A 15,063-nucleotide genomic window follows, 5' to 3' on the forward strand; every position below is an offset into this window, starting at 1 on the left:
CAGGGAAATATGGTGCTGCCCATAGGCCACATGGGGTCCCTCTAAGCAGGAGTCAAAGTCAGCGTCCCATTTTGGTGGAGTCAGTAGAAATATAGCAGGATAGGGGATAACTTGCTGATTGATGGGGGTCTTGTTGGGAAGACCCGATCTCAAGAACATGACTCCCGTGTCCTGTTCTGCCGGTCACTGGAATGTCCTATAAATATATGTTCTACCTAAATAGCTTGATTATTTTATCATAATGGTGATGAAAAGCCTGATGTTACCATTTTAATACCGTAAATTTATCACATGAAGGAGTTGGAGTCTGGGAAAATTGAAGAGTCTTGAGTTAGAATGTTTGGTTTACCGACTCCACAGTCCTCCCTATAAGGACTAATGGGAGGGAGGTTCAGGTAGGGCAGATGTGCCTTCGAATTTCTGTACGGACCCTCCGCATGGACATTCTGCGGTATTTGCAGTAGCAGCAAAGTGGATGAGATTTTGAAAATATTGTCCACAAGCTTCGGAAATAATTTGCACAAAATTCATGCGGAAATTGACATGCGCTGTGGAGTTCCCATTTTCTCAATGAGGGGATGAATTCCGCACAGAAATACGTAATTAAACCCAATTCAAAATCTGCACCAAATGGCCCTCTGCAAACCTTTTGCTGTTGACCAGCCCCAATGTGGACCTAGCCTAAAACTGTCTAGTCACCGCCACCGTATCATCTCAGCAGTAAACATGATAACCCTGTAAGACCTGCCTGTTATCCCTTGAACTGTGTGTAATGTGCTGTTTAAACTAACTGTGCCTTTTAATGGAGTATCAGATTGTATATAATGTACAGTAAAAAGTTTTCGTTCTCCTTCAATTGTCCTTACCGGTTCTCGACCTTTATTCTGCACCAGCAAAACAACCTGCATATTGCAGGTTGTTGATCCGGGCCTTGGAGTCATGTAGGACCTTTCAAACATTGATCCAGGGATTATTCTGACTGCCATTATTGAGTTGGGAAGGATATTTTACCCCAAAATGGGCTAAATTGGCTTCGGCCTCATTTTTGCTGCCTTCTGGATCAACAAGGGGGATGGAAACAAGCTACAGTACTATGTTACTAAATACAGCTTCAATACCACAAACCAAGGCCCATCAGAGACTAAGATTGATGCCCAATGCACACGGGCGTGATTGCACTACGGGATCCAGAGTGAGTGTTCGCCTACAGATCCCGCAGCCAATACTGCCCATAGGACATGCTAAGCAAAACGCTTTTCCATGCCTACGAGCAGAAATCAACTGCGATTTTTTTTTTTTTTTTTCTTTTTTCTTTTTTCTTTTTTTCCGCTCGAGGGAGGAAAATCGTAGCATGTCCTATTTTTACAAGATGATACAAGATGGCAAGATGGCAAAAGTGAAACTCTAAATTATACTGCAAAATCCATGAAAAAGCTATACCCTAGGAAAGACAAGCAGACTTTGCTGACGTCAGATGCAGATACTGTGGAAGGAGCCACCCCAGGAGCAGAGAAAACCGTCTTGCTTTTTGCACGTAGATGTTTCTCCATATACAGAACTGCCTTTATATCTCTGCACAGCTTGAGAGCAGCAACCAAGAAGAAAATCAGTATTTACTATTATTCATCATCAAATAGGTTCAGTGAGCACTCTGGGAGAACAAGAACAATACTTTGTATTTGTATTACTAGAACTCTGTGTTGGAAGAAAAGCCGAAAGAAAAGTTTCTGGCAGTTATTCTAACCGCAACATTGTGACATACAGACCGACATTTACAGAAAAGCAATGTAAAATGAGAGATTGATACATATATGATATATAGGTCAATGTAATCTAAAATGTATGTACAAAGCTAAAACGTATCCATTGCAGTTCCAAGATGTGAAAGGCGAAGGCAAGCCACTTCTCTCAACAGATACACATGAGAAAATGCGGCTGCTTAAACTTGAAAGGGTTCTTTCTTTAAAAAACGAAAAATTCTATACTTACCTATTCCTCCCTGGTCTACTTGGTCTACTTACCAGATCTTCATCTCCTTTATTTTATCCTGTCTCCTGCAGTCCGGGGGGGGGGGGGGGGGGGGGGGGGGGGTCATCTTGCCTTCTGCTGGCTGATTCTCCTTCCTGTGAGGTTACATACATTGCTGGCAATCTTCTTCCTGCCAGCCAATGTAAGTTACGTCACAGCTCACAGGCCAGCAGGGGGAGTGCCGATCTACTGCAGAGATTGCTCATGTGAGCTAGCTCTGAAATAGATTACAATTCCTTCCTAGGCAATAAACTCTACAGCACAGGGATGTGACCTTCACTGACCCAGCCGGAAGGAATGTGAGAAATGCAGCTTTCATGCAGGATACAAGATGTGAGACAGGTGGGCATAGAGTCTCTAGTACCCTGTTGTACTGCCTCTAGCTTGGATACAAGATGTGATACGGGCTGGCATAGAGGCTCTAGTACCCTGTTGTACCGCCTCAAGCTTGGATACAAGATGTTATACAGGCAGGCATGGAGGCTGCAGTACCCTGTTGTACCACCTCTAGCTGGAATACAAGATGTGATACGGGCAGCGTGGAGGCTGCAGTACCCTGTTGTACCGCCTCTAGTTCGGATACAAGATGTGATACGGGCTGGGATAGAGGCTCTAGTACCCTGTTGTACCGGCTCTAGCTTGGATACAAGATGTGATAAAAGGGGCATGGAGGCTCTAGTACCCTGTTGTACCGCCTCTAGCTTGGATACAAGATGTGATACGGGCTGGCATAGAGGCTCTAGTACCCTGTTGTACCGGCTCTAGCTTGGATACAAGATGTGATAGGGCAGCATGGAGGCTGCAGTACCCTGTTGTATCGCCTCTAGCTTGGATACAAGATGAGATACAAGGGGGCATGGAGGCTCTAGTACCCTGTTGTACCGCGTCTAGCTGGGATACAAGATGTGATACAGGTGGGCGGGGAGGCTCTAATACCCTATTGGGCCACCTTCACCTCCAGCTTGGATACAAGATGTGATATGGGTGGGCATGGAGGCTCTAGTACCCTGTTGTACCGCCTCTAGCTGAGATACAAGATATGATATGGACGGACATGGAGGCTCCAGTACCCTGTTGGGCCCCCTTTAGCTGGGATACAAGATGTGGTACGGGTGGCGTGGAGGCTCTAGTACCCTGTTGTACCTCCTCTAGCTTGGATACAAGAGGTGATACGGGCGGCGTGGAGTTCTAGTACCCTGTTGTACCACCTCTAGAAGGGACACAAGATAGGATACGGGGGGGGGGGGCATGGAGGCTCTAGTACCCTCTTGGGCCACCTCTAGCTTTGATGCAAGATGTGATAGATGGGGGGGCATGGAGGCATACGGGTTATGTATGGTATCCTGGGTCAAATTGGTCCACATTTGCTGTAATTGAGCCTCTATATCATGCAAATTCGTAGTCTGTCAAAGTTGGCATCCCAGATGGTCCCATACATGTTCTATTGCCGATATTAAAAACAATGGCTGAATTTCTAGACTTTTTTTCCCCCCATTCCCCTACCCCTTCACTCTCCCAACTCCCAAAAAATAAAAAAATTGATGAAAGTTATACACTATATATCACCCCAGAGTAGTGCCATTAAAATGTTCAACTCGTCCAAAAAAGCAAGCCTTCATAAGGCTATTTCAAGAAATTATGGCTTTTGCAATGAGCTGATGAAAATCGCTTGGTCCTTTAAAGGGGTTGTCCCGCGAAAGCAAGTGGGGGTATACACTTCTGTATGGCCATATTAATGCACTTTGTAATGTACATCGTGCATTAATTATGAGCCATACAGAAGTTATTCACTTACCTGCTCCGTTGCTGGCGTTCTCGTCTCCATGGTGCCGTCTAATTTCAGCGTCTAATCTCCTGATTAGACGCGCTTGCGCAGTCCGGTCTTCTCCCTTCTGAATGGGGCCGCTCGTGCCGGAGAGCTGCTCCTCGTAGCTCCGCCCCGTCATGTGTGCCGATTCCAGCCAATCAGGAGGCTGGAATCGGCAATGGAACGCACAGAGCCCACGGTGCACCATGGGAGAAGACCTGCGGTCCACCGTGGGTGAAGATCCCAGCGGCCATCTTCGCAAGGTAAGTAAGAAGTCACCGGAGCGCGGGGATTCAGGTAAGTACTATCCGTTTGTTTTTTTTTAAACCCCTGCATCGGGTTTGTCTCGCGCCGAATGGGGGGGCTATTGAAAAAAAACAAAAACATTTCGGCGCGGGACAACCCCTTTAAGGTACAAAATAGGCCGGTCACTAAGGGGTTAATGAAGAAATGTTACAGAACTTCTAAATAAATAAATGCAAATAAGGGAGATGGAATAAATCCTCCACAGTGCCACCTATTGAAAGGCAGCATTCCTTCGAGTCAAAGTAGGACTTTTTATACAAGTCTTGTTACAATGACTGGGAATCAAAAGCAAAGCCAGACTCCATGTACAGACAGCTGTTTCAGGGTTCCATCTCCCTTATTTGCATATTACCCAGAGGAGCGTGCGTGGCCATTTGAGTCTCCTCACTTAGTTTATAGTATATAGTTGCTCTCCCTAAGGAGAAAAGAGCGTTTCTGAGAACTTCTAAACAAATTGCACCTATATTCTGATTCTTTGTAAGATGGAGTAGAATGACATCAAGAACACGATGGCTAAACACGTCTGCACGCGAAGGAAGAATGCCTGCTTACTGCCGGTTATAGCGGTGCGTCTGTTATGCTGTTTGTCATTTTTAATGATTTTACGTAATTGCATCTGCATGTCCTGAAAGGCCACTGAATCTGGGACTGTGAACGGTTTGGACTGTGTAGCTGTCAGCTCGGTTAGATGGATGCTCATGTGGAGTGACCCTACCTCACAAGAAACCAAATGCCAATGAATGTGCGCTCTACTGTGAAGGGCTTTTGCTCCAAGTGCAATTTAGTAACACATGTTCTGGTCCAGGAATTAGTTTTCGCTTTTTTCATCTTGTCTGTGGGGTTTGTTAGTCAACATTGTAGCTTATTTTGTTAAATATGTTGTTTTATCAAGTCTTAATTGTAAACGTATGCTTTTAATATGGGAAGTTTTCAGTTCCTTGGGTTCATTATTTAACCCCTTCCAATCCACTGTCTGACCTCTGAAGACATTATGATTTAAGGTTGTACAGCTCCGATGTTTGAAGACGTCCGTTGGGGTTCTCTTACTGTATATTGCCAGCCTCTCTGCTGTCAGAGTCTATCCAACGTGTCACCTCTAGCAGTACTGGCTTTAGCCAGCAGATAGCGACGTTGTATAACAGCAGAAAAAGAGTAAGCCCCCTAGGAAAACCAGAATACAAATTGGATTGGAAAGGGTTAATGTTTGATTATTCTGAATTGTCTCTTGAAGGCTTTTTAGAATTGGAATGAGAGCGTTCTAGGGCGCTGTTACTATTTGGGATGAGTTAATTGCATAGATAAATCATAGTAATGCTACAGCTTTTTTGTTGTTTACAGAGCGAATACAATACATCTTGTGATCATTGACCTAAAATGAGGAAGGCGAACGGACCTCATTATAGTCAATGGTGTCCATTCAGTGCCGTTTGGTTCTGTCCTAAGTTGAGCTGTTCCGCCACAGGGATTTCCCTCTTCTGCTCTCTGAATGGCGCAAGAAAGTGGAACCCCTGATGCAGATCCTAATCAGAATAGGTTTGTACTGGGATACAAGATATGATATGGGCGGACATGGAGGCTCCAGTACCCTGTTGGGCGCCCTTAAGCTGGGATACAAGATGTGGTACGGGCAGCGTGGAGGCTCTAGTACCCTGTTTTACTCCCTCTAGCTTGGATACAAGATGTGATATGGGGGGGCATGGAGCTCTAGTACAGAGCAAATACAATACATCTTGTGATCATTGACCTAAAAGGAGGACGGTGAGCGGACCTCGTTATAGTCAATGGGGTCCTAAGTCGAGCTGTTCCACCACAGGGGAATGGTGCAAGAAAGTGGAACCCCTGATGCAGACCCTAATCAGAATAAGTTTGTACGGTAGCATTGTGTGAATAAAAAATTGAAATACACAAAGATATGCAGAAAACATTCCTGCACCGCGTACTACATGAATGAATCCAACCAAGGTAACCGATTCCAATAAACTGTAAGAACAGAAGTAAAATAAAAAGGGGAATGAATTTTGAGCCGTGTGCTACTCGCTTCTAATATATATGACCGTGACCTCACTGATCACTGAAGTAGACCTCATCCAACTACAATAATATATCAACTTTTTATCCTTTTATAGAAAGGAATCCTACCAAAAAGTATAAAGTATGCAATATGTAAACTGGATGGTATGCAGTTGCATATGTCAAAGCTATATTCGGCAAACACATTGGGACATTTTCTCAGCATGTTTGCCTAATGTAGTGGAAAAACAAGCTGGAAGCAGAGCCTCAGCATGTTGGGTTTCCTGCAGACAATTATATAATAACGGTTCTCTGCTCAGATGTCTTAAAAGTTCTATTTCTATCTGCCAAATATGGCTGAGATGGGAATATCAGCCCGTACGCCACCACCAGTGACCAGGATTACGTAAACGGCCTGGCTGGCGGTTGTAAGACCTTTGTGTAATGTTCTGAAAAGTGGAATGGATTTACAGCAACAGTGTAGCCCAGCCAGCTTGGTGTAACTTCTGATATGTGGAACTGTGTGGAACTCGCTGTGGTATATGTTTTCTGTAAGCCCCATTCACTTCTGTGGGATTTACAGCAACTGCATAGAATAGCCAATTCAGTTGTCACAGCAATGGTGGCCATGGCTTATGGGCTGGTATTCCCATCTCGGCCATATTTGGCACAGGTTAGAACTTTTTTCAGATTAAAGAGAGCCTGTCACGTCCCATCATGCCCATAAAAAAGTTATGGTGCTGTAAGGGGACTTGATACATTTTTTAGCCTACGGCTGACTAAATTCTCCTAAAATCTGTTTAGTGATGATCCCACTTTCAGATGCGCTGCTTGCATGTTTTTTTGAAATATATGGTATATGTGAAGCTCAGCGGGTTTCCTTTAAACGATGTTTGCCAACCTTTTCCCACCTGCTGAGCCTGCCTTCTGGCATAGCAGAATGTTTTCTCATTTCCCTTTTTTGTATGAATGCTTCTCCACAATGCTGGATGTTATTTTCACGTTCTATTATCTTTTGTTTGGTCTGCGGTTTGTGGGTTTTTGCTAAATTATTACAAGGGCATTGTTATATACAGTATCCTCCATTGTTCAACTCTACAATTCCTTCAGTTCACTAATCCTCTTGGGTTTGTGTGCTGCAACCACTTTCTTCAAATCCCACTAGAGATTTTCTATGGGGTTCAAGTAAGGCAACTGTGACAGCAACTCCCAAATCTTCCAGGACTACTTCTGAAACCAAATCTTGGTGGACTTTGAGATATACTTCCAGAGGCGTAACTTGAAGCTGCTGGGCTCCGGTGCAAAATCTGGAACTGGGCCCCCAAATATAGAGTTTCATTGATAGTATCGGTTTGCAATATGGGGAAGAGAGACTTTATGGGCCCCCTAGGTACTCCTGGGCCCAGGTGTGACCGCACCCTCTGCACCCCCCATGCTTGGGATCATTGTCCTGTTGTAATGTCCAATGACGCCCAAGTTTCCTCACGTAAGGCATGACTTTTTCTCAGAGGATTTCCTAATACTTGATTGAATTCATCTTGTCCTCCACACTCTACAGGTTTTCCAGTGCCAGAGGAAGCAAAGCAGCCCCAGAGCATCACTGAGCCAGCGCCATGCTTCACTGTAGGCAATTGTGGGCCGAGAGTAAGGACTGGAATGAGAGCAGAAGTTTGAATTCTGTCTAGTTTACAATCATCACTTAAAAATAGTGAGCCTGGCTTGGAATCTTCAATATTTTCAGCTCTTTATATCATCCACTAGTGATAGGCTCTCTTTTTATATGGCTATTAACCCTTTCCAATCCACTGTCTGATGTCTTCCAACATTCTGATTGAAGGCTGTACAGCTCCAATGTTGGAAGATGTCTGACAGGTTATACTGTAGATTACTGGCCGCTCTGTTGTCGGGGGCCTCTCCAGCATGTCACATAATGCAGTACTGGCTCAAGCCAGCAGATGGCGGCATTGTATAATGGCAGAAAGAGAAAGCCCCCTGGGAAACCCTGAATCCAAAATTGGATTGCAAAGGGTTAATAAAGGATTATTATGTACAACCATCTTCTGTACTGTTTGTTTTAAGCTCTAAGTGCCCCATTTGTATATGTATATTCAATTATTTTTGATAATATTGGGATGTTTCCTTTTGCCTTCCACCTTCTCACCATTTTTACAGTACTCTGTAATGTTTAAGAATGGCTTTTCCATTCAGTAACAATTTGACAGCTATACACTGCAGCGTTAGTGCAATACCGCTTAAGGTGAAATTGCTATGTGAACAGAAATTTATCATAACATACAGATTTTTATGTTGAATGGAGATATATACTTAGTGGTAAGAAAATTTCAGAAAATGTCCAATAGAGGACTCAGTGAGAGCCTGTTTGGCAGAGAAAGGGTGTCTTCGCTTTGTAGTTAGGAGGTGCCTGAGGAAGTTTTGAAAAAAAAGAGGTGTCCCTCAGCTGATGACTTCTGGCACTCAGATTATGTGGAAGATGTGCCCTCTGTATTGCAGCATGTGTATTGGTAATGGACTTTGGTTATGATGGTGGCACTAGACCTGTGAGTTAGGGCCAAGTATAATGTATAGATAGAGGCCAGATGGCCAGGTGTAGATTTATATACCACTTTACTGACAAGTGTGAAGTGCTGTCGTGATGCAATAAAACTGGCAGGTGTCATATAAATAAAGTTCCAGTTGTAAGTTATTAGTGCAAGCTTAGACTAGTCACTCATAGAGGCTTTGCTGAATAAATCTGTCAAATTATTAGACTGCCCAGTCTAACTTTATACGATTAGTTACATGACTTAGTTTATGGCAAAAATTGTTCCAGAATTTGATGCACGGTGTCATTTAGGCCACGCCTCTTTTCTACAACTGAACGCCCCTTTGATGTCCAAGTCATAAAAAGCGTCTGAAACGCACAGTAAATGTGACATAGGGTAACCTGCACCTGAAAACTGTCAACATTTTCAATAGTAAATCTGCCCCAATATGTTGTACTTTTTTGGACCCTCTTCATTGCACCGTGTAGCTGCCGATCTGCTGCTGTTTACATGCATCACTTGCGCAGTAAACACAGCAACAGACTGTTCCCTACAACTCCCAGCATGCATAGAGCTTGTCTACCGGCCAGCGCAGTAGCTCCGCCCACACTCACAGGTCCTACAACTTACCAGCACCAACCTCCCTCTCACTCAGAGTGCCAGAGAAAGCTGCTGCCTCAGACAGGAGCTTCAGGCACTTGGCTACACATGAACAGTACAGCTCAGTGCTTCCTCCCATCATGCACTGCTCACAGGATGCTGGAGGCTATGGACAGGGAAGGAAGTAACAAATGTAGGTAAGATGTCAGAAGAAGGGAGTTATTTTTCAGATGGAGGGTCACATAACATAGAAAATGAAGAAGGTAGCTAGACCAGTTACAGTGAACCTGTTACAACATGACTTATTGTGATGATGTACATTACATTCTAAAATGTTAGTCTGTGCCCAGAATACCCCTTTAAGGACCAACACCGCGTCTGAATAGCATTGGAGCTGTCTGTTGGAGGCTGCACAGACTTTTTATATACAGTACATCAATTAAGACATGGAGTTTAATAGTATTTCTTGTTGAGCTGGATCAATTGTTTCTTCCTTTCCATGATTTATCTGCTTAAGGGCTTATTCACATGAGCGTATATCGGCCGCTGTTTTCACGGGGTGGGGGGGCTGATATACGCTACCATCTGATGCATGGGATTCCAATGCATCAGATCACACGAGCATATTCCTGCGGCATAAAAGCAGCCGGCAATATAGCGCTAGGCTCTTTTACGCTGGCCAGGAAAGATAGTCCTGGAACTATCTTTCTGGGCGGAATACGTCGGCGAAGAAGGTAGTTAGAAGGGAGTTTAGCAGCATGACTGCTAAACTCCCACCCCCTTTCCCCCTCTCCGTCCCTTGCCGGCTATTTGTAATGGGAGGGGCAGGGCTAGCTGCTAAACTCCCGCCCCCTCCCATTGCTGGCTGCCGACAAGGGGCGGAAAGGGTGGCGGTGCTTAGCACACTAGCTCCCGCCCCGTCCCGCCTCCTCCCATTGCTGAGAGCCAGCGACGGGGAGGGAAGGGGGAGACAGCTTAGCAGAATTGTGAGCTTGCTTTATGCGCTGGGCCCGGGCTGTCTGAATGAAGACACAAACGTTCCCTTTGTGTGCCGGTTCACATGTTTTTACAGTGCCGGCACGACGATGCCCGTGTGAAAGAGCCCTAAAGTCCAAGCAGGAATTGAACATCGGGGACCGGGTTCCTTTCTATTTTGCACAATGGACATCCAGACAGCATTTGTGACTTCTATACCCAAATTAGTATTGTACAGTATAAATGTTAAGTCCCCGGCTTATATTTCTTTGCATCCATTTTAATCATTATTTTCTCTTTGTCTTTCTGTGTACTTCGCAGGGTAATAAATGCTGGGAAGAGCACGCACAATGAAGATCAAGCCAGTTGTGAAGTTATGTTTGTGAAGAAGAAAGCCGGCGTACAATACACTCCCAACAAGACCTCTTCAATCAAGCGAAGATCATCTCTACCGAATGGCGAAGGCCTACAGCTGAAGGAAAGCACTGTAATTATCACTATGTTTTCAACTTTTATTGCCTTTTACATTGTTGTCAGCCATGTTATTATAGAAACAGGGCGTTATTGAGCTGATTTAAGTGGCGTCATACTCTCTTATGTCACCCACTTCTTGGTAATCTAACACATGTATGTTAGCAAAAAGTAAGGCACAGGTGTAAAAAAAATATTAGCAAAGGATCAGACTACATAGAGTTTTTGTATTCTGTTACTATGGAGATGCACAAGTCTTCATGTAAGCTGTAGACACAAAAAGGTAGGACATATACTCTTTAAAAGATATGTTGGCTTTCCTGACATGACTGTTTTACAACCCTAATTTCCAAAAAGTTGTGATGCTGTGTAATATGTGAATAGGTGTTAAGAGAAAAAGAATGCAATGATTTGGAAATCACATATAATCTTATTTTATTCATACTAGAACATATATTAGAAGGTGAAAGTGAGACATGAACTCATCTAGAAATTGATGCCTGCAACACCTCTCACAAAAGTTTGGACAAGGGTAACAAAAGGCTGGAAAAGTAAGTGGTACTAATAAAAAACAGCTGGAGGGTCAATTTTCTACTAAGTAGCTTGACTGTGCATAAAACAAGCATATTAGAGAGGCAGAGTCCACAGAATAGAATTAACAAGCGGCACTCGATGATATCAAATTCTATAGCAGTACTTTATTCCATAACAAAAGTGCTGGAGTAAATATGATGACGTGGTGCACACAGAAAGGCATCAGCTGTTTTGTGTCACATCATACTTTCTCCAGTCTTTACCAGAGAGGCAGAGTCTCTCAGAAGCAAAGATGGTCAGAGGGTCACCAATCTGTGAAAAACTGCATCTAAAAATTGTGGGAAAATTCCAGAAAAATGTTCCTCAATGAAAAATTGGGAAGACTTTGAATATCCCACTATCCACAGTATATAATATCATCAAAAGATTCTAAGAATCTGGAGAAATTCATGTGCGCAAGGGACAAGGCTGATCGTCAATATTGGATGCTCGAGATCTACGGGCCCTCAGGAGTCACTGCATTAAACACAGACATGATTCTATAATGCAAATCACTGCACGGGCTCAGGAATACCTCCAGAAATCACTGTCTGTAAAAAACACAGTTTGCTGTGCAATCCACAAATGCAGGTTAAAGCTGCATCATGCAAAAAAGAAGCCGTATAGCAACACAATCTAGAAACGCTGGCAAAAGGGAAAACTGTTCTGTGGTCAGACGAATCACAAATTCTTTTTGGAAACCATGGATGCTGTGTCCTGTGGACTCAGGAGGAGAGGGACCATCCAGCTTGTTATCAGCACACAGTGCAAAAGCCTGCATCTCTGATAGTAAGGGGTTGCATTAGTGCCTATGGCATGGGCAGCTTACATATGTGGAAAAGCACTATCAATGCTGAGCGGTATATAGAGGTTGTAGAACAACATATGTTCCCATCCAGACAATGTCTCTTTCAGGGAAGGCCTTACATATTTCAGCAAGACAGTGCTAAACCACATTACTGCATCCATCACACCAGCATGGCTTCACAGATGAAGAGTCCGGGTGCTGAACCGGCCGCCTGCAGTCCAGACCTTTCACCAATAGAAAACATTTGGCGCATAATAAAACATAAAATTCGTCAAGGACGACCGGGACTGTTGAGCAGCTAGAATCCTACATCAGCTGAGAATGGACAACATTCCTCTCCAAAAACTCTCACAATTGGTCTCCTCACTTCCCAGACATTTGAAGACTATTGTAAAAAGAAGAGGGGTTGCTACACATTGGCAGACATACACCTGGCCTGCCCTGGCCCAACTCTTGTGTTGCTGCCATCCATTACTAAATGATTTTTTTTTTTTAATTAAATGGAAAGCTGTCTCCCTTTCACCTTCCGATGTGTGTTCTGTCCTCTATTGTAACTAAATTATGGTTTTATGACATTTACAAATCATTGCATTCCTTTTTTTTATTACAATTATTTACATATTACATAGCGGCCTTGCTTTTTTGGAATAGGCGTTCTGGTAAACACTTGTATGGCTCTTGAAATAATCGTTCTGGAGTATCTTTTCTTTGAAATCTGCATTGTTGTTCCTCTATTGTTCTTGTGAGTGGAACATGTTTCTACACCCTCTGACACTGGTTGATACTATCCAATCAGTGGTGTATATGTAGAGATATGCCCCATTAACAAGGGAATTTGTAACTCCTAGTTGCCAGTGGATTTATGTATCTCCAATAGGAATAACAGCGATATGAACATGTCAGTCGAGTCGATAGGTCCTTTAACTCAGAGGGTTACAATGAGTAGTTAAAATGATAGCAGTCCCTCAGCTGTGACATTATTACATCTGTATAGATTTTCAATCACTGTACCCACTGGCAGCCAATGGGACCTTAAAATATTAATAAATTGAAACCCTGAGGAAGCTATATGAAACTGTCTAAAAGAAAAATTATTTTTGTTACCTACAGCAACCAATTGTAGCATAGCTTTCATCCTGACACATGTGTTTACAACTGGACAACCCCTTTAAAAGAGATATTCCAATCTAAACTATTAATGGCCTATCCTCTGGATAGGCCATCAGTAGTAGATTGGTGGGTATCTATTGTCTAAGACCAATGCCGAACCACTGTTTACAGGGCTGGTGCACTGAGCTGATTCTGCAGAAAGCAGACATCTCCTTTGCCATTGCAGTGGACAACCTTGGTATTGCAGGCCATGTTATCATTCATTTCAATGGGAACTTTGACTGCAATACCAAGCCTGACCACTGCAGTGGGAACGAAGCTGTCTGCTTCCTGCAGAAATCAGCTTAGTGCATCAGCCTAGTGAACAGTTGATCGGCAGGGCTCCCTGGCAACAGACTCCTACCAATCTACTATTAATAGTTTTACAACAGGACAACATCTTTTATGTCATAAAGATTTATTATCTGATTCAATATAACTGACTACTTTGTTCTTAGGAAGTCGATGGAATCACATTTCAATACTGGGCATTATTTGATGGACATGCAGGAGCTGGAGCTGCCGTTGTAGCATCCAAGCTTCTTCATCACCACATCGCAGAGCAACTACAGGACATTATAGACATCCTGAAGAACTCGGCAGTTTTACCTCCCACCTGTTTAGGGGAGGACCCGGAAACCACAACTACTAACAGCAGGACTCTAACTAGAGCTGCATCACTACGTGGAGCGGCTGGTGCCCCGGGCTCGCCAAGCACACCTCAGACACGATTCTTTACGGAAAAAAAGATCCCACACGAGTGTCTCATCATTGGCGCTCTTGAAAATGCATTTAAGGAAATGGTAAGGGAAATTCAGAAACCTATGTTGGTAAATTGATCTTCTGGCACTTTTTCAGAACTTGTTATAGCCTCAGTATTAAAGGGCCACTAAGCTTAGAGGGGTGGTTTGTGCCAAGGGGAAGCCCATACATGGACTCATTTTTATTTGCCAGAGCAAAGAAAAGAGGCTTCCACGGAGGAGGACTTGGTGGAAGCACGTATTACAGGACCATCCACTTATTTCAATGGGTGCGGTATAATACATTGCACCGCAGTACACCAGGAACACAAACAGGGGTTCCAGCAGCCAGAGCCCTGTGATCTCTCCATCGGCTGAGCTGTTTGGGGAAATGGGGATCATGTTAGTGGACAATCCATTAGTCAAACTTGACAAAAGTTGGCATCTGAATGATTCTAACATATTTACTATTCAGGTAGATTTCTGGTGGTTCTCATTAATGCTGATGCATGGAGAATATCTTTTCCTCCTTATTCGTAAAGCCAACCTGTCCACACATTGAAGCACATTAAGGGCTCATGCCCACAGACGGAGCAGGATATGCCAGCGGTCTTACACCGTAGGAGTAAATTAAAAGTCCCCCTCAGGCGATCGTGAAAAAACACGCTTTTTACCGCTTTTTCCGCGGTCTCTATTAATATATTAATGGAGACCTCCCGTCGAGGAAAAACGCTGTAAAATAGAACATGCCACAATTTTTTTTCCTGGGGCGTAAATCCGCGGCAGAATCCCACATGTGGTGACTGAGCTTATTAGGTTCAATAGAACCTAATAGCTGCGGATTTACGCCGCGGTGAAAGCGGCATAAATCCGTCCGTGGGCATTAGCCCTAATATTGTCAGAGGTCCCAAAAATATTGAATTATTTAGATGCATTTGTACAATGACAATGTTGCAAGTGATGTACCCCAAAAATCTGTCAAACAGGTCCACTAGTTTTAATTAAAATTGCTGGTAAAAAGTGGTCAACAGAGCGATTGTTCTTCAGGTGGAA

The 15,063-nt window shown here is 43.7% G+C and overlaps 1 protein-coding gene across 1 annotated transcript in view; it reads left to right on the forward strand.

The window, feature by feature from the left end:
* LOC136610641 (protein phosphatase 1H) overlaps positions 1 to 15,063 on the forward strand; it is a 103,475-nt gene that overhangs the window by 31,234 nt on the left and 57,178 nt on the right. The window contains exons 2-3 of the mRNA XM_066589855.1: positions 10,591 to 10,756; positions 13,729 to 14,073. Of these exons, the coding sequence (XP_066445952.1) occupies positions 10,591 to 10,756; positions 13,729 to 14,073 (511 nt within the window). The remainder of the gene's footprint in view (positions 1 to 10,590; positions 10,757 to 13,728; positions 14,074 to 15,063) is intronic.

This window comes from Eleutherodactylus coqui, chromosome 2 (assembly GCF_035609145.1).
Source record: "Eleutherodactylus coqui strain aEleCoq1 chromosome 2, aEleCoq1.hap1, whole genome shotgun sequence".
In the NCBI taxonomy this organism is placed as follows: domain Eukaryota; kingdom Metazoa; phylum Chordata; class Amphibia; order Anura; family Eleutherodactylidae; genus Eleutherodactylus; species Eleutherodactylus coqui.